Below are 21,130 nucleotides of genomic sequence, written 5' to 3'. Positions count from 1 at the left end.
CTTTAGTGTGGCACTAATCATGCTTCAGAACGACTATGCATAAGACCCATGAATTCTTTCTCCTAAATATTTCTGTCTAACAGGAGGTCAGAAAAAACGCCTGGTCCCTTGTTTCAAAGAGAAAGATGAATCTGGTAAAGAAAATTTTCTTCACATTATCATAATAAAAAAATAAAAAAACACACACACACACACACAAACTTTAGTTCATATAATCACTCTTGTGTCATGTTTTTACAATCTGAAAGTTAAGGGATAAAACGAGTATCTTTCCCCCATGAAAATTTCACGGGGCGGCTGCTGCCCCCCCCCCGGTTCCGACACCCCAGGGCAACATTAATGGCAATATGATCTTGAAGCTTTGCTGGCGTCTACTATTAAGAACATAGTGTAACTGAACTGCCACAACCTGCCAAGCTCTGAAGATGTTGCCGCTGTATGGTAACGAAAGCTCAGCACAGCAACACTCACTCTGGCAGCAATTCCGAAATGAAATGAAATGAAATCTTTAAGTTTAACGTCCCACGGTTATGCCAGTTAGACTAAAGGAGACGGTGATAATGAGAAATGAGGGAAATGGTGGAATGAAGAAAGTGGGAGGAAACGGGAGAACCCCGAGAAAACCCACGAGCACGGTGTTTGTCCACCACAAAGTCCACACGGCGCGAGCTGGGATCGAACCAGGGACCCCAAGCACCGGAGGTGAACGCTCTACCACTGAGCCACCGCGCCCCCAGGCAGCAATTCCGAGAATATTGGATTAACATTAATGGCAATTTTCCATTTCTTCACCTTATTATGGATTCCTCGCTTAATATAAACCCACTGAAAAATGAAACGTATCTTTTGTTACATAACATATAGCATTAGTAAAAAAAAAAGCAAAAAGGAAAACCACCTACGGATGTCAGAAGTTGACTTGTAACACGAAACATGTTAACTTGCCTGATTTGTTTACAAGTAAACTATATGCTCCACAGATGGCAGCACAGTTCCCCATCTTGTATCTGCACATTACTCTCGTCAGTAAAAGATATAAATAAATATTTCCAGCTAAATATATTATTTTAAAATAAATACTCTTGAATAACTAAAAGTGATTACTTGAATATGGTATTATTTATAATATTTCTTAGACTATACTTTTCTTCTTGTGTTTTATCAATATTAATGATAGATATATAATAAAATTTTGCGTCATGGAAGTTAAGATCATACTTCACAGGATCATTTCTGTAGTATGATTGGCATGTGTCTTTATCGAAAGATGAAGTCACTTAAACCACGATGATGTGTTACAGTTGCTTTTCCTGAGCGTGAAGCCGATCTGCAATCCTCCTGGATTGTTTGGTCATTGATGATCGCACCCACTTCTTTATGAAGAGTGGAGGGAAAAGCAACTTTCTGAGTGGTTTAAATTATATGTAGGAAAACAAAAGTACGTTCAAGAATACCAATTCACATTTGTTAACCTAGAGAACTGTTCCTGTGTTGTTTGTAAGTGATTCGCTCATTGAATGAGAAGTTCGATTACGTGAATTTGTTGTGACAAATGCAATCTCGTGTATCATCTTTGCCATATGACACGGACAGTGTTGCATTGGGGTGACTCAGTGGTTCGGAAATTCGTTGTAGCTTTACTGCGGATTACAAGTTTCGATGCTGTTGCTCTATTCTCACCGTTGCTTTTTTTGCATCCTGCTATAATGCTAGGACTTCAGACATGAACTCAAATTGTAGCAATCTTCACTTTCTTCTTCTTCTTCTTTTTTGCCAACTTCTGTTTTCGCGGGAATACTTTGCTGAAGCATACTCTATCAAGTTTTCACGTGATACTAGCAGTTATAACTATTTATTTTTGACGTCTTATTGTCCTACATATTATAAGGTAACCAAGAAAGTCCTGTCGCATTTTGTGGAGGTATGTGTTGAATTGGCCCTCACAACTTGAGTTGAATGCGAAAGGAGATAAGGCGAAGGTCAGTTGTTGGTGTGGGTATATCAAACACACTACCTGGTTGTGGCAGTTCAGTTACACTATGTTCTTGCGTAAGAACAGAGTGAACATGGGACCTCCACAGAGCGTCATAAGGGCGTATATGCTGTACGAGTTCAAACTGGGGTCAAACGCCGCTGCAGCGGGCAATAATTCAGTTGTGCTTCTCTCTGACCACTCGACAGGGTCTGCCTTGCTAAGTTTTGAAGATACCTACCCACAATAAATCATTTGTTTCCCTATCCCGAGTGAGGCCGGAAGATAGAACATAAGGTTAAAATTTAAAATATTAAAGAATGGGACTGTACCAATTTTTTTTTTACTTATGTACTTCTTCAACTCGCTCATTCAATGACACGTAAGGATTTTGTAAATTTACCAACGGTAAATTCCAATACATCGGATGAACATAGATTTTTACAATACAAAAAATTCAAATATTTTTCAACATCCAACAGTTTTTCTAGAATTTCGTTTATCCGTTTGTTATTACTTCTTGACTTAACCTTTTGAGACAAACATACAGGTACTATGGTCAGGGCATTACAAAGAACAGTTTCAACACTACTTTCTAAATCTGAATTTTTAAACTCACTTGAAATTACATTGTGATACTTTTCAGAACTGTGTTTAACAGCTAAATCTAACCAAATCTTTCGAGTTGGTTTCGTAGGTTTCCATACTTTAAGTCGGTCTACAGAATGCGAGCCAATCGATTTACCAGTTAAAGGATCTAACAATTCGATACACTTTTTAGAAATTAGAACTTGCATGTAACTTCCTACTAGATCAATATTTGTTACATACTTTGCACCCTGAAACTTTAACAAGTGATCTATTTTGTTTACTTTCAATTGTTTTATTTTTACATGGGAATTCAAAACCGTTAAATCCACTACTACAGGCATCTTACTAGTGTTTCTCTTTGGGACGCAGAAAATTGGATGAAAATGAATTGATACACAAGGTTCTATTACTCCACATCGTAACCACTCATCAATTTGTGAATCAATATGTTCTTTGAATTTGTATGGTAATGCATATTGCCTTTTAACTAAAGGTTGATCAGTATCTACCTCAATAGCATACTCAAATTTATTACAGCGTCCTGGAATATTTTTAAAAATTTTCCTGTTTCAGCAACAACTTGAACAATTTTTCCTTCTCAAAATCAGACAGTTTTGCTTCCATAACCTTTTCCCGTATTTCTGAAATTGAAACAAATTCACTTTCTGTTTGACTATCATTCGTATTATAAACTGCAACTCTATCTAACGACTTACAATGCGATTTTTCGATCTCACTATCAATCTCTGAAATTTGTTGTGAATAATAATCGAACAAAAATTTATCTTCATTGGCAATTTCTAAATTTAAAACTTTCATTTCTTTTTTATCACTACAAGAATTTCGAATTTTATCGTAAGCTTGGTTAGAAAGAACAACATAATTAACCCATTCTTTTTCTAATTTACGCTTTTCACTTACCAAATTATTTACTATGAGGCATTCTACATTTACCTTTCCAATCTCAAATAAACATTCCGATTCACCACTATCACTAACAACATTTGCATTAGTTTCATTATCAGCTTGAGACACAAAGTTTACCTTTTGCTGTATATCACCTTGAGTTAAAATTTTAGTAACTTGACCATTTAGCATAGGTACGTTAACGACTTCCCCTTCTTTCGCAACCGTAACAGAATTGCTACCAAAATCTATTTTCGCCTTGAATTGAGTAAGGAAATTTCTACCCAATAAACATTCTTTTCCCAGCCCCCGCCAAGTGAACTTTGTGGTGGACAAACACCGTGTGCGTGGGTTTTCTCGGGGTTCTCCCGTTTCCTCCCACTTTCTTCATTCCACCATTTCATTCATTACTCATCATCACCGTCTCCTTTAGCCTGACCGGCATAACCATTGGACGTAAAACTTAAAGATTTCATTTTTTTTTCCAATAAACATTCAGCGTTTAAATCGGAAACAATTAGCACACGTACGTCAAAACAAACTTTTCCTATTTCAATACACTATATTGTTTCACCTTGCACCTGTTTCTTTTTCACCGTTCTCCAACCAACAAGTGTTTAGTGGTTCTCCGGAACTATCCACAGAAAAATTGCCAAAAGTGAATATCTTTAATTTTTAGGAGTTCCAAAGAGGGGATGAAGAATTTCCCCATGTTATTTAAATGGGCTTTTTTAAACCTATAATCTCATGTTTTAGGTACTTAGAATTGGAATAAAAACTTGAAAATTCGGTATGCTTGTACGTTTTCGTTAGCGTTACCTAACTGAATCATCAGAAATAAAAATTTCCAACCATAGAGTGGTTTTATGAAAAATATTTCCCGTGTTATTTATATGGGACGTCTTCTACACCCCAAAATGTTTAGGCACTTCCGGCAGGATTAGAATGATGAAATTTTGCATGATTGTAGCCTTCTGGAACTAACACAGAAAAATTGCCAAAAGTGAATATTTTTAGTTTTTAAGGAGTCTAAAGGGGAAATGAAGAAATTCCCTTGTTATTGAAATGGAAGTTTTCTTGCGGTACAAAATTTTATCTTGTAAATAGTTGAAATACGAAAAGAAACGTGAAATTTGATAGAATTGTGGGTTTAAGAAGGACTAGCTCGGGAGAGTAATGCTCCTGGAAGTAGAAACGAGAAACACAATTCTGATTGGTTGGCGTTATCCACTTCTTGCCACGTTGCGTTAAAATAGCAGAAAGCAAACGCTTGTTGCTGTCGGCCTTCGTGGCCGAGTGGGCTAGCGCTATATGCTGGTAATAAAAGTCTCTTTTGGCGCGAGTTCAAACCCGGCCTGAGGAAAGTTTTTTTTACATTTTTAAACATTTTTATAACACTTATTAAATTAAAATAATATGAAAATAATACTTTAAAAAGTGATTTATTTATTTTTGAGCAGATAAGTAGTTGTAGTACTTATGCCCTTGTACTCCATGATATAGGGCTCGTTTTGTTCCCCTTGTACTTCATGATACAAACTTTTGTGACCAACTTAAAACAACTGGCTAGGATAGCGCGTAAAACAGCTGGCTAGAGTAGCGCGCGAAAAAACGTACTTCCGGGAGTATTACTCTCCCGAGCGGGTCGTGTTTAAGAGGTGCGAGTCTGTAGGCCAAGTAAACGCGAGGATCAGGATGCGAAGTCCCAGCTGAGCCAAAGTTGGGAAATGTTAAAAGCAAATGAACGAAATTCACTTTTGATGCAAAGGCTGATACATAAGAGACAGGAGGCCGTAGGCTCAGCAAACGCGGGCATCTGAGAGAGTAATCCAAAGCTAGCCAAAGGCTAGTTGCATTTATAAAGTCATCAAATTTCCAAATTTTCTTGTGAAATAATATAGCAGCGCCACTATTATCAACCTACAGTTCTAAACATTTACCATGATTGGGGGAAATAAGACTGTGCAATAATAATAATAATAATAATAATAATAATAATAATAATAATAATAATAATAATAATAATAATAATAATAATAATAATAATAATAATAGTGGTAGTAGTAGTAGTAGTATGGAAAGTTGTAATAATATTTTCTTTTTTTACATATTCAAAGTTACGGACTTAAAAGTAACGCGTTACTTTCGAAGTAGGATAACAGTAATTTTGGGGAGGGGGCAAGTAACGCGTTAAATTTTAAAGGAAAGTAAAATAACTTGAACGCGTTACATTTTTACAAGTAACTTACCCAACACTGGCTTAATAACAGGTAAGTGGGGCCCAAACTTTAAAAAAACTAGAAACAATTAGACAACGAAATCAAAATTTATTGTGTATATTGTAGATTTTCAAGAAGTTATATGAAAAGTTATTTTTAATTGAAGAGCATCTATGTGATTAAAAGAAACGATATTCAGTGTGAATCAATCCCTTAACCCTTTCACAGAGGAAGTCGACTTTTGTCGACAGAAACAAAATTTCCTTAACATGCGAATGTCGACTATAGTCGAGGTGTTAAAATTTGTTTGTCCGTATCTTGGCTTTGTCGAGAGTAGTCGCCAAAGTTGTACCGTTCATTTTTTTTTTATGTGTTCTATTGTTTTCGATAAACAATAGAAATCACACAGAAAACCTTTGGCGACTACATTCGACAAAACCAAGATACAGACAAATTTTAACACGTCGACTATAATCGACATTCGCAGGTTAGGGAAATTTTTTCCGTCGCCTTCCACAGTGAAAGGGTTAAGCTGACATACTAGGAAATTATTTACAGATATTATTTCGTAAGCTAACAAAACATGAAGTTCAAAGATATCTTTAACTATTATGACTACATTTTTGTAAACAGTCAGTTTTTGAAATGTTATCGTACAGAACAACATAACAAAACCCCACAGTCAGGGTTGTAAGTTTGTAAAAGTTAATTACAGTTATCGAAACACTGTCATATGTTACCCTGTTCTCTTTCGGTAACAATTCCTCAGGAAATCACGGAAATCAACCACATTTTTTTTCCTTGTAGAATTATCTTCACTTTGTCTTGCATGAATTCAGTTTATTGCATTAGTAGCAAGTGCCAATGATCTTTGACTGGAGGGCCCTTACAAATACACTTACCTCCGTTAGTTGACGTGAAACTGGTGCCGTTCTTGTGGTGTTTTTATGCTCAGAATTAGAATTTTCTCCTGAATGTGTCGCTGTACTCCTTTCGGCGTCTGAATATTTTTTGTGTGGCTGAATGAAATCATTTCTTAAAGAAATATTGGTTGGAATAAGATATTTTTAAGTCGATTCATTTCCATTCTGCCTAATTCCCGTTCTAACTAAAGCACTCCAGGACTTATCTTTAGCCAAAACGGGAATTCCCGTTCTGCCTAATCCTTGCACACAGGGAATTTTATGCGGGGAGTTTTTTTTAAGGGAAATACAGCACCAAAATGCTTGACTCCTATCATGTTTTTATGTAAATCAAAACTCATGTATATAATGACTGTAATAACGAGAGCGGGGGCAAAATCCAAGTGGTCAAAATCCAAGGAAAATTCTGACGAGACGGACAAAATCCAAGAGACAGAAGTATAGTCCTATGTTGGATTTACCAGTGCACACCCTATATGATTATCTTTTCCTTGGGCTCAAGCCCCCTTCCCCCGAAATAAATTTGTTACGTTTTTCGCATTCCATGTACAGCAATAATCTTTATTACCATTTCTAAGAATTTCATTGGCTTTCCAATGACTTATGCTCTTTGTTCCAGAAATAATATTGTATTTGTCAAATTTCATTCCATGTAAGAATTGTGTTCTTTTCCTTTTCTTTCTTTCGTCCATTGCGTTCTTCTGTTTCTTTTTCTTAGTTGTTACAGTCTTTCTTTTCTCATATCATATTTTCGATCGTTGTTAGTTGGAATTCAAGTCGGCCGTCATCAGTAACACCAAAACTAAGAGTAGCTGATAAGCGAAACTTATGTTTCATACCAATTTGCACGGATATCAACATAACGGGACTTTACTTATTATAGCGAAGGAATATTTACATCGTTTTGTTATAAAGAAAGATAAATGTTTGACCTGCACTAACTTGCTGCCGACTTGCTGAGCACTTACAATGCAAGTGGGAACACCCAGTAGGCTTGCTATGCAAGTAAACCCCTTGCAGAAACTTGCTTTGCAAACTTACCATACACTTGCGCTGCAAGTTCGAAGAGCATCAACTAGGAAGTTTGAATTAAACTTGCATCACAAGTCTGCTGCAAGTTTGCCAGACTTGAATTGCAAATCTGCTTTCCAGTTTGTTGCAAGTCACTTTTGCTATCTGGGGATAGGCGGGAATCTACTATGTATATTCATTTACATGATGAGACGAGACACTTTTGAATCGAGATGAGAAGCTTGCTGAGAATTGAGACGAAACGAGATTTAAAAAAAAATAGTCGAGAGAATAAAACTATATTTCTTGTCTCGTGGACAACGAAAGTAGACCAGTGGTGTAGGCAAGAGGCTAACATACTCAAACTGCCTCCCCCTCAGTATAGCAATATCAAAAATTGATTCTAAATGTAGTATATTGCATTTGTGATCCCCGATAATGTGATCTTTCTTATAAATCAGAAGTGTTGTACAGTCATATTAAAAAAACTTATTACCCAGAAGCTCTCTTTTACCCTACATGAAATTTTTTAAAAACAAGTTATGTATTATATTCGTTGTTTGCAAGAGCGACTGTTTTTCGTCAGAATATGCATCAAAATTTACGGTTTACGGGTGCGAGTAGAGAGCATTAAAAAGAACCAGGATGCTCCAGTTTTGTTTTAATTTTATTGAGCTCATACTTAGCAAAAATTGTTATCGCACGTGACTTCATAGTGTGTGTGATCTCTGATTCTACTGCCGATTTGATTACTAACATTTCCGGTGTTGATCATAATCATGTAAGGCCGAAGGTGGCTCAGTGATAGAGCGCTCACCTATAGTGGCTGTGTCCCTGATTCCATTTCCGCTCGGTGGTGCACAACTACCATTGTGTCGGTTTTCTCCAGTACTTCCGTTTTCTCCCAATTTCTTTATTCTACCATTTCGTTCGTCATCATCATAATCATCGTCTTCCTTAGTTCCCAAAGCATAATCATGGGACGTAACAGGCGTAAATAAGGGGCCCGCAGACCCCGCATTATGGGGGGTCCAAGCTATAAGGGGGCCCCAACTCGTAAAGTGGGAAGTAGGGAAGAAGCCCCTCTACACGCTATCTTCGGGGTGGCCCCCAAGCCTTTAGTTACGCCACTGGGACGTAAAACTAACATACTTTACTTTTTCATAATTATGTGGGAATTGGAGAACTACGTGAATTAAGAAGTAGTGAACTCAAGTCCAGAAAGTCAGAAATAATGACACCTGAGAGCTAATGCGCTGACCACGCATCAACCAGTTGAATGTGTTACAGCTGGCAAGCCATAGCGCTTCATGGATATAGCGGCATATCAGTATTTTAAACCAGTATTGTTAAAGAAAACTGATAAGAATGTAACTTGTTTGTTATCTTGTGTCTCCATAATTCGGCTCAATTCTGTGTACTCAAATACACTACATAACGTGGTCACAATAGTACATGAAAATCTAACAGGCCATGAGGCGAAAATTTCAGTCGGTGACACTTGGCCAGTGCATCAGCTTCTATATATATGTAACATGGTTGTCTATGGGCTTCTTCGGCATGGCAGTTTATTAGTCCCATGATGATTTCCTGGCTCCACCGCTGCTGTAGATATATTATAAAAAATTAATGTGTTTCTAAATATTTTTTTAAAAAATATTCTTTAAGTTCTATCTTCATATAAGGAAATTAAGTTAGTAACCGCCTATGTTTATACGGTTTAGTGTTTGATTCCATGTTAAATAGTTTCATCTGTTCAGCTTACAACGATTTAAAATATATACACGACTGATATCGTTAAATTTGCTTCAGTTAACATATCCCTTTCATTTTCTTGAAAAACTGTGTATGAAAAGAATTCCAAGTAAAACCAGTACATCTGGCAATTCTGCCATGTGGCTGACGTCATTGGTAAACAAGAAAATTAGTACGCAACTTTGCTGTATGCAGCGCAGATAATCAAACCAATAATAGCTTATAATTTGATCTTTCTATATAGTATATCGGAAAATGTTACTTATCCTATGAACACTTAGAAATAAGTACTACCTACTAATTAGGACTGAGTACTTTATATCACTCTGTCAGTCCTTTTTGAGTCACTGTTTCGAGGGAGGAGAAATTTGATCTGGACTAAAATCCTCTATCTATATATCAAATGTTAGGTTTGTATGTTTGTCCCCAATACTTTCGACAATATCTTAAAAACCACAAGTGCTAGAAACGTGCCGTTTTCACTGGTCGATTGAAAATTTTCTGTAGCTTGTTCAGTTTTCATTCAAATTTTCAAAAATCGTGTCGTTATTGTTCTATTCAACATTTTAGGGACCGTTTTGTGCCCATAAGATTAACATTGTTACAGGCCGAAACTATGGTGTTAGGCAACCAGTAGAGAAGTTACGTATGGCGGGTTGATGGACATTCCAGGCGCATTGCTTAAATCGGACGCAATGGGGCGTACTCGGACGGATATGGATTTATTAGAAAAAAATACTTCCCCTTGACATCGTGTTACTTCTACAAATTTGCTACAAACTCACTCCAACATCTATACATAGCAATTCACTTCCTTTGTGAGTCTCCTATCCTTTACTTGTGTAAGGAGATGTGCACAGTGGGAAGGAGATTCATGGTAATAACAGAACGATGCGCTGAGTAGACAGCGCAGGTTCAGATAGTCAGTTGTTCAAAGCTTGTTAAATCAGTGGCGTACACAAGGGAAATTTGGGGCTTAAAGATATTCTGGATAAATAATCATTTACTACGGTATATTACTATTTTTTGACACCCAATTTATATACAATCAGAACGTTCCAAGAGCATTGCCAGAATGAACTTAAAAACAATTATTTTTTCTTATTAACTTCTACAGGCTTTATACTAATTGTTCTATGTACTTTATTATTATACTCATTAAATAATTCTTTTGTAATATACCTATCCATTTATAATTTTCTTGAGTACTACATTTTTTCCACGTGTTTTGTTTAAGAGTTCTGCTAAAATATTGTAGGATATGTTGTTTTACGAAGATACATGCTCAAAATGGATGAGTCAAAATCGAAAAATTCGCAAATAACAGACAGACAGACAGACAAACACACACGCACAACAAAAAATAACGAATTTAGTAACGAACATTTTAAGTTCGTTGAAAATCAAAGCACGCTTGTTCTGGAAGAGTATGAGATTCAGTGTTTCAACCATCACTTGATGAAATACAGTTTACGCCACTGACACTACACAGTAGATATAAAGTTTTAAGGAAAATCTTAGTAAATCTACGTCGAACAATCTTAACATTATACAACACTCAATTATAAACTAGGTGGAGTAAAAAAAAAATATATATCACTGTTCGCATTTTATTAAATTATTAAACATTTATTTAAATGTTCATATGAAAATCAAATAAAAAGTAAGCATAAATTTACAATTATCTGTACGAATTAATTACTGCTTTTGTTCTCAGCTAATAAAGCTCACTTACAAATAATAATAATCATCATAATAATGCTATTTATACTCCCTAAAAATGTCTTAAATGTTATCACTTAATACAGTAAAAAAAAAAAAAAAAAAAAAAAAAAAATGCTATCGCCATATACGACATGTATTGTCTTTCGATGCAGTTAAAATAGCGTTTCCTTGGTAATTAAAAGCACACGAAAACACATCGTCTGTATGACCTTCCAGCACTTGAATGCAATTTCCTGTCTGTGTGTTCCACAATCGAGCTGTATGGTCAGAGCTGGCTGTTAACAGTTGGAATCCAGACGGGCTAAAGCAGACCTAAAAACTCAAACAGATAAGTGGCAACAATAGTAATAATACGTACAAGAACAAAGCATTACTTAGTTTAAAACATGCACTCAAAAATTTTATTCAGATTGTTCCAAAACAACACTGATAACGTTTGGAAGGTGATTCCTGACATCAAGATAGGAGTCCTATCGTAGAACAAAAAGTATAGACGGCCCTTGATGCACAAATGCTTCCTTTCGGAGTTAGGCTATAGGCTGCCCAAAAACAAAAACAAAAAAAAAAAAAAAAAAAAAAAAACCTTTAAAGGTCCATAGCTCCAATACTATGGGATCTACCGTAGTCGGGTCAAGACTGAGGAAGTAATATGTCCACTATTTAAAAAAAAAAAAAAAGTTTTAAAATCCTGCTCTTCTCACACAATTTTTATGGAAAGACTTTGGCTACGGGCATATAATTTGAAGTATTCATTAACTACCTCTATAAAAATTCTTGCAAAAGTATCATAGGATTTTGAAACATGGATATTTTGATAAAGTACATATCAGTTCATAAGTGAAGTATTGACCCGACTACGGTAGGTCCCATAGTATTGGAGCTACGGACCTTTAAAATTCATATTTTCATGTTTTCAGCAGCCTATAACACCGAAATGACGGATTTCTCCACCCAGGTTGGTTTATGCTTTTTGTCTTATGTTGCTGTTAGGAATTACGTCCTAAACGTTGTTGTTGTTTTGAAACATTCTGTATACGCACTTAACCCATCCAAAAAGAAATTGTCCGATCTGATCTCGATTGCTTTGGAAATAGTGAATTTTAATACATTTTTGTTCGCCTTAGAAAAAAGAAAAAGGAGAAAAGATGTTTCACAAGAACCAATCTTGGTTCTCGTTTGATTTGTCTGTATTTTGAAGAGAGTGGGTCAGGACAATATTCATAATGTACACAGGAATTGATAAAATTACCTCGTAAGTTTTGAGTTATTAATTCCTACAGTTTGGATTAGATTTGATGTTCATACTCTAAGGGGAGGGGGAAGGGATTTTAATTTTTCGGAAAGAACAATGCCATAAACGTATTTCTGCCGTACGAAAGACGGAAGTAAACGCTGAAATATGACGCGCGAGGCTGCAGGCCGAGCAAATGCGGCGATCTGGGAGCCAAGTTCCCAGCTATCCAAAGACTAGTCATTACTAAATATTTCAAATTTTTATGTACGAAAATTTTTCTCAAACTTCATGGGAAATGAAACCTGAAAAGAAAATCAATAATTTGTTAGAAAACTTGGGAAAGGGGTTGAGAAGAATATGGATGAAAATAAATGTTAGAAAGACAAAAGCCATGCTGATTGGAACGAAGCAGTCGCTGTCAAATATAGAAGTAGGAGGAAAGAAAATAGAACAGATGAATAGTTTTCGGTACGTGGATAGAATTATTAGTGATGATATGAAGAGCGAACTTGAAATAAAAGCAAGTATAGGAGCGGGGAAAGAAGCCTTCAGGAGGCTGAAAAGACTATTTTGTTGGACCTTGAATAAAGAGTTGAGTAAAAGACTCATAAAATATTTCTGGCGGGAGCTTATGTGGTTCGGATTTCACGTTAATCAGTAGATCCACGTCTCATATAGCCTCGCTGCTGAACGGGACTTTAAAATCAAAATCAACTAAATTGATAAAATGTTTCATACGGAGTATTGCACTATATGGGGCAGAAACATGAGCATTACGCAAATATGATGAAAAACGATTGGATGCTATTGAAATGTGGGCGTGGGGAAGAATGGAGACAATTAGCTGGGTCGAACGGAAAACGAATGAGAGGGTTTAGAAATGGTAGGGGAGAAAAGAACAATTTTAGAAATTATTGAGAAGAGAAAGAGAATAAGAAGGAACTGTGTCATGAGGGACGTGCTAGAGGATATGGTAGAAGGAAAGAGAGGGAGGGGGCGAAGGAGACTACAATTAATGGAAGATATTGAAACAGAAAAATCGTACGTGAAGATGAAGAGGTTAACGGAAAACTGTGGAGCATGGAAGCCTTTCTGTTGTGGGAATTGACCTGCCAATATTGGCAGAATATTTATGATACTGATCATAGGTAATTGTTGTTGTTCCTTAAGCTTAACCCGAGTGGTGGATGAGCCATTTCGTCCTCAAATTAATTATGGTCATTCCTAATAATCGGGACATTCCATGTGAAATCAAACAACGAAATGAAAAAATCTGACCTGACGATCTTAGATTTTTGTAAAAATTGGTGCACAGCTTTACTACAATGGGAGATGAAAAAATCTCAAATATTACCTCTCTCCTCCTGAAAGTGTCCCCATACAAGGTGTTCAAAAATGTCAAAAAGGGCATTTTTTAGTTACAGTGATTATCAGGGCCCAGATCTTGTTGACCTAAAATTTTCTAAAAAGTGACCTATAAAATGACACTAAAATTCCTGTAAAATGACCCTAAAAATCACAAAAATTGACCTTAACACTTGCGTTTTCTTAAACGTTTACTTCGTTAAACATTGACATTTTTAAATATCTATTGGATTTTTAATTAATATTTCTCACTCATATTCACAAAATCTTGTTTCAGTTAGTTGCACTCGCAATGTTGCCAACTTTGGTGAAATTTTTGCTAACTTCAAACATTTATTTTTCTGTCCTCACGAGCAATATCAACCATCTGCTTCTAGCATCGAAATCTACTCCATAAGGTCTCTTAAAAGTGTAAAGGACTTATGTTTCTGATTATTACATTCCACGTTATAGCATGATGAAAAGCTGAAAATTTCATTAAGACGCCATGTTTGGACGCCATTTTCTCAAAAACCCCACCTTTTAAAAATCTGAATTTTTTACAACTATTGGAGAAGTACCTAAGTATTTAATATCCGTTGACCGTTCATGCGGCTGTAGCCTCTAACATTCGCAATTAATTATTGAAATATCGATTTTTGTACTTGAAATGTAAATATTTCCTATGGGTGTTTAGGTTCTATACACAAGGCGATTTGAAAGGGAATGTGGAAATTTTGAGGGATGAATCCTGACATCAAATCCAGTAGAAAAGTTCCTATAAACATAAGTCGAATTCCGCTTCGTTTTCGAGTTACAGGGTTTCCAACTCGGGACCCAAAATTGGCTCGCAACAGTGGAAAATAAAATCTAAATTTCGCGTTAAATTAGAACTATGTGTTAAAGTATTGCTCAGATGGTTGGTATTGCTCGTGAGGACAGAAAAATAAATGTTTGAAGTTAGCAAAAATTTCACCAAAGTTGACAACATTGCGAGTGAATTGCGCGATTCCTCCTCCGAATTTTGGTCCTCCACCGAAACATACAACTTTATACTCTTCCTGCTATTGCGATTATGTTACTAAGTACACTCGTTTCTCTACAATAATTCTTTTAGTTTGACATGTTTTTCAGTTTTTCGAGCAATCCGAGAGGAAAGCAGCCATTTTGGAAGGCTGTATATTGAAGAATTTTTTTTCAGCAAAAAGGAAAAATATGGATCTAATAATTTTGTATGTAGTTTCTTATTTTAAAAAATAAACTAAATCTGAGACAGTCCCTCCCTTTCACAATATTTGTATCAAATACGTTATGAAACACAGTGACACTGTTCACAATCACATCATACACTTTCAGCACAAACTATTAGTCATTAAATTCCTTTTCCTATTTCAATTATACACTTCCACATGTCTGTGACAGCAATCCTGAAACAAAGGAATGAAAATAACATGTATCAATGTAGCCAATATAAATTTCGAAACATCCATACTGACTAACAAGAATAATGACCTGTATTGAGTACTGTTCGGAAGCGTAATACCTCTTTAAATAACTCGAAAAGTGGATAATTGTGTAAATTCAAATGAATACATCAAGAAATAAATGGAATTGAATATAAATTCCTTTGATGCTGCAGGTAAATAGCTACAGACAAATGGTTATCGATCTGAACCCAGATATTCACATGGTCAATATCGTGCAATGCTTGGTTTATGTTGAATTTTGAATCGGATCCCATTGAGTGCCCAAGACGAAACTTTGTGATGTTTTAGCATTATGAGGCTAGAATCTGAACGATTTTGAACAAATTCAGGACATTTCTATGCGGAATTCAAAACTCAAATTTTAGTTTGAATTTTTGAAGTATTTTTTATTTTACAGGTTTTTTAATGTAGTACAACTTGTAGAGCAATTTTTAAGCTTTCCAATGATGTTTGTTTTATATCTCTAGTGCACATATTAACCATTTTATTACAATTTTTAATAATCACTGTAACTGATAAAATTGCCTTTTTTGACGTTTTTGAACACCCTGTATGGAGACACTTTCAGGAGGAGAGAGGTGATATTTGGGATTTTTTCCACCTCCCATTGTAATAAAGCTGTGCTTTTTTTTTTCTTTTTTTTTTTTTTTTTTTTTTTTACAAAAATCTGAGATGGTCAAGTTTGACGACTTGTTGTTTTTACATGGAATGTCCCAATCATTAATTTACGTATATGGTTATAGTAGCTCATAATTACAACGAACTACTGGATTACTACAGCCATGTGCCACATGACATTTGGCTCAAATATGGCTAATACAACTACATATATTTCCGAGTGCTGCTAATTGTATATTCTTTATGATACGACCATCATATATAGTTATCTTTTATATTAGAGTGAGAAATCACAATAGTCAAAGTGAATGGGGGGGGGGATTGAAGAGAAACAGGAGTGTAAACAAAAATCCTCTTCGTATTGGAGATAGTCAATCCACATATTTGAATATCTCTGATTATTAAACTATGTAAGATTAGGCATATATACTAACCACTAGTTCACATATTAATTAAATATTAAATATGTGTTAATTACACTTGAATTTCTGTAATTAATTTGCCCACTTCTGACAATAAAGTCATTATATTAACCCCAGTTCGAATTGTTAGAAAAAGAAATTTTCTTCCAAAAATATTAAAAGGGGGAATTCTCCACTAACCTCCAGGATTTCGCAGCCTAGTTTACATTATCACATTAACATACGAGGTGCATCCAGAAAGTAACTTTCCCACGCATCCCATAGCTAGGAAACCGTATGTTGCGCGAAGCGACTGCCTGCACGTGAGAGAGTAAGGTCCTAGCCTGGTACATGCACTAGCGGAACTTCCCTAGTGTGCTCTCAGTAGCGTCGTGGCACTGGTTGAAGATGGACGTTCCTATTCCAGCTCCCGCCGCGTGTGAAATGCGAGCTGTGATAAAGTTTTTGAATGCACATGGTATAGCGCCGATTGAAATCTATCATCAGCTGTATCGTTGCAAAAATGTCAATTCTGACCCCATGCACCCTGCTTTGTGTTCTGGAATCAGTTGCTTCGGCACCTACCTGGCACACAACTTCTTGAATAGCAGGTGCTCCGTGCCAATGGTGTGCAATAATAAGGAACGGAGAATCTACGGGAATTGACCGCTGATTTCTGTTATTGTGAAGCGACGATTCTGCACGATGCGTTCCGAACAAGGTCCACAAGGTCGTCTGTAATGACGGTTGGCTCCCACTGCTCTCATGCACATTTTGGTATCCTGATGTAAATTGTCTACACCAGCAACGCACCACCTGCTTGCTCATGAGGTTAGGTCTATAGACCTGGCACAGCTGACGATGAATTTCAATCGAAACTATGCCCATTTATCACAGCTCGCACTTCACACGCGGGGAGAGATGGAATACGAACGTCCATCCTCAACCATTACCACGACGCTAGTGAGAGCACTAGGGACGTTCCAATGGCGCATGCGCCATGCTAGGACCTTACTCTCTCAGGTGTACGCAGTTGCTTCGCGCAACGTATGGTTTCCTAGCTATAGGACACGTGAGGATGTTACTGTCTGGATGCGCCTCGTATGATAGTTAATTCATATGATTGACTATAATAAACTTAGTAATAAAAATGATATAGTAAGCAAATTGTGTAGAAATGCGTAACTTACTTTCGACACTTCTTCTAAGTGACCTTTCATTGTTACTAATAAATTGAATTGTTGAACATCCCAAATTTTTGCTGTGCAATCACTACTCGCTGTTGCCAATCTTTGACCACGCACGTCGAATGCAATATCCAGAACCTGAAATATCATGGCTGTCATTAATGACATATTTATTTATTCAATTTTATTCCTTGCTATTCAGGTTATGTTTACAATTAGCATTCATGCCTCTCGAAATGAGAACACATTTTTAAAAAGTTCTTAACTTTAGAGACTTACCTTTAACACAGGAAAATTATACCGAATTGAAGCAAGATCTTGAGAGTCAACTGATAAATTTGAATAAAATTTATTCGAGAAGGTAATGAGAGTTAACCATTACGTTGAATGAGTACGTAGTTAGACGTTAAGTCGATTGCAAATGTAGTGGAACGTTGGGTAATAGGGTAAAAGTTGATTGAGAATGTATTGGCGACGGAAAACACACAAAAAAAAGTGCAATTCAACGATGAAATTTAAGTTGCTCGAGATCGTAATGGAAACGTATAATTGAAATCGTTCAATATTGCAATGAATTATGAAAAGAAAGTTTCTAGAAATTGTAATGAGACATGAAAAATGAGCTAAAACCAAAGTAATATTATAGGAAAAATTAATATATAAAAATTAATTAATGTTCATTTATATCCTAACCTTGATCAGCTCCAAAATTACTAAGAAACACATTTAGGGATATGAATACGGAAAGTTTTTATCATTTGCGAATTGTTTCCTTGAAAAGTGATATCATATTAATGTTTGTTTCCTAGATACAGTTTGCAACAATACTAGAATAAATCTTGACAATAAATGAAATTGCTAAAATATATTATTTAATTAGAAATTAATAATTCTCAACAATAAAAGACATAAAAATACGATTTTAAAACGAGAATCAGACACATCACGGGAATTTGTTTCTATCTATTCGGAAGATGGCGTATCGCGGTAAACCTAACCATTTTCAGTGTTGCCAATTAATGGGAAAAGTCGCTAAATATAGGGAATTCAACTTCGAAGATAGCGACAAAAATAATTTTTCCGATTGGCGACTTTTTTTGGGGGGGGGATTTTAAATGACGATTTAGCGACTTATTTACAAATCTAGTGCTTTTTCTGTTGTGACTAATTTCTCCTTCTGTGATAAAGCATTCTTACATCGTAGTGGTTTTGATACATTTTTTCTTTCTTTCTTTGTTTTGATCAGCGTAAGCAATAACGAATTCTTTAACTATAGCCGAGCCGACAATTTCACTTTGTTCTTTGGGACCGTTTGCCTTCTAACAGAAAACAATTGAGGCGTTCTGGGTTGTAAGAGTGAATTCAACATTGGGTATTTTGTTATTATATACCCAAAGTAATGATAACAGAAATGTCAACATTAGCAATAATAACAATAATAACTAATTGATAGAGGAAGGTTTTGTTGATTTTACCGTTATGAAGCAAGTTTAAAACGCATTTCTTCCAGAACAAGTCTTTGTTGAGTTCGCCCTTTCTACTCAGATGCCTCAATTCCAACTTTCAATTTCTAGTTTGCAGAACTTCCATTGTAAGTCACAAGTAAAACAGATAGTAAGGACTAGCTTTAGAAGTGTGAGTTAAAGAGTCTGTTAGATTCTTTTTAATCTATGTTGACTTAATTTACATGCACTTTTAAAAAATCGATATCACTATATTATAGTGTTAATTGTGTCAAAATATTATGCTACAATTTTTAGCGTCTTTTTACCCCAAATTTGAGTGATTTCATCTTTCATTTAGCGGTGTTTTGCGTCAACATTTTGGCAAAAGTGATTCTTTTAAAACAAAGGAAAAGGCAGGGATTTTAAAATGGTGGCACTACAGCACTCCTGCCAAAGGTGGTCGAAGAGAATGTCAGTAGAACATATTGAACATTCTTTCTACGATTTTCAGTATACTATCTACTTGCTTGGATGGTGATCAACGACCAGAACAGTGTCCCAAACCATCCCTCCCCACCGTCAGAAGGCGCTGCTGCTGTTGCGGAGAGTGTGATCTATCGTTTTTCTTTCCGTTCAGGAGAAACCATCATTATGGATCGTTCTAGTTCTGAATACTAAAAAATGCAGCCCAAACTTGATCGCAAACACTCATCAATGACCAACGTCCTCATGACAATTCATGCGTACCTGTCGCTCAAAGGGCGATGCAAAATATTCATGTGTTATAGTATGAAATCCTTCCTCAACTACAAAATTCTGCTGACTCTCACACCTCTGATCATCTTTCCCGCCATCCTTTCTTCTAATAGCAGGGAAGAACTTCTCTGATGACTGGGCAGTGCAATGTACAGTTGAGGACTCCCTCGCATTGCAGACCCCGAACTGCACCACGGAATCCATTTGTTCCCTGATCGATGACAAAAGTGTGTGGTTGCAGACAGCGACTATTTGGATTAATCAGCTGTGTTGTACTTTTTATTTTTTTTTATTTTTATTTATTTATTTATTTGGCCTTTGGAAATGACACACGAGAGCAGACATTTCATTTGCGAAACCCAATACAATAATAAAACAAAAAATAAATGGACTATATCTACTAACTTTTTCTGATTTTATGTGCTGCCAAAACTGTAAACGAATTCACTCGTCTCTTCTGTGAACATTCCCTTCACCCACCAACAGCACGTAACCGCAGCAGCAGGGACTTTACATTACATAATTCAGTAGCTTTATTGAATATATAATCAATAAAATCATCAGACCGAGTTCCATAATCATCGAATTGCTCGCAACGATAAGGTTAAATTCACAAAATCAAATAATCATTTGAGCCAATATTACAAGGGAACTGACTGTGGTCATTTTGAGATAAATTCTTAGAATCTTTTAAGTACAAGGAGAAAAGAAGGGACATATTTAGGAATGGTCTTACGTGTGATTTGCGTCGTTTAAGAAGTTGACTACTGAATATGCACGTGTATTTCCCATATCGAAGAACATTTTCACTATGTTATATAGGACTGACTGACGACCTTCCACCAGGGCTCTCTAAACAAAATAACAGAAAACAAATTAAGAGAGAATTTTAAATACTTTTTTCTCATAATGTATTTGGACAACCATGTGGAAAAGTCGTGGCTTGCATCTTCCGATAAAAATTATGGATAATATCACAAACGTGTGCTTTTGAATACGGAAATTATAATTACGTGTTATCTAAACTTTTAGCACAAAACTAATTACAACTAAAATTGTTTCTGAATATAGTTCGTAATGTTTTAAGATTTCTTACATGTTTTCTCCATATAAAACATATAGGGCCTTATGCAGAGTCGTTTTGAAGTGCGATTAGTGCCATAGTAAAGGGTTCGACTAACATAAGTCTCCTGCAGTAGTCAGTGTTTTAGTATGACCCTAATCATACTTCGAAACGACTCTGCATAAGGCGGATAGGTTTTGCCTAGTAAATTGTTTATTCATAGACTTTAACCACTAGTAATAGGTTGAATAATGGTTCTGTAGTGAATTACAAGCTTTTTCAGACAGAAAAAGGGAGATTTTACAATATTTAGAGAAAATAAGGAAGACATGTGGGGCCTTATGCAGAATCGTTTTGACGTATGATTAGCGTCCTACTAAAGGCCTGACGACTGCAGGAAATATGTTAGTCGAACTCTTTAGTATGGTGCTAATAACGTGTGAGAACGACTCTGCATAAGGCCGGTGATGTTCAAAATTTACATATTACAATC

The 21,130-nt window shown here is 35.9% G+C and overlaps 1 protein-coding gene and 1 non-coding gene across 8 annotated transcripts in view; one reads left to right on the top strand and one right to left on the bottom strand.

The window, feature by feature from the left end:
• The first annotated feature begins 1,208 nt into the window (after positions 1 to 1,208).
• Positions 1,209 to 1,413, top strand: LOC145684495 (small nucleolar RNA U3). Its single transcript, XR_014131319.1, has one exon. It is a non-coding gene; the product is annotated as a small nucleolar RNA U3 (small nucleolar RNA).
• Positions 1,414 to 10,971: 9,558 nt separating this feature from the next.
• Positions 10,972 to 21,130, bottom strand: part of LOC145684198 (dynein assembly factor with WD repeat domains 1-like) — a 161,411-nt gene continuing 151,252 nt past the window's right edge. For 6 of the 7 annotated variants that reach the window (XM_081756239.1, XM_081756241.1, XM_081756237.1 and 3 more), the window contains 2 exons: positions 17,377 to 17,511; positions 10,972 to 11,414 (listed from right to left, as the gene is read on the bottom strand). In XM_081756239.1, coding sequence (XP_081612365.1) covers positions 11,217 to 11,414; positions 17,377 to 17,511 — 333 coding nt within the window. In that variant the 3' untranslated portion in view covers positions 10,972 to 11,216. Of the gene's footprint in view, positions 11,422 to 17,376; positions 17,512 to 21,130 lie in introns of all 7 variants that reach the window. The other variant, XM_081756242.1, reaches the window with a different exon arrangement.

Source organism: Thermobia domestica, chromosome 4, assembly GCF_964235325.1.
Source record: "Thermobia domestica chromosome 4, izTheDome1.hap1.1, whole genome shotgun sequence".
In the NCBI taxonomy this organism is placed as follows: domain Eukaryota; kingdom Metazoa; phylum Arthropoda; class Insecta; order Zygentoma; family Lepismatidae; genus Thermobia; species Thermobia domestica.
Note: the sequence above shows the minus strand (reverse complement) of the source record. Positions and strands in the feature narration are given on the sequence as shown.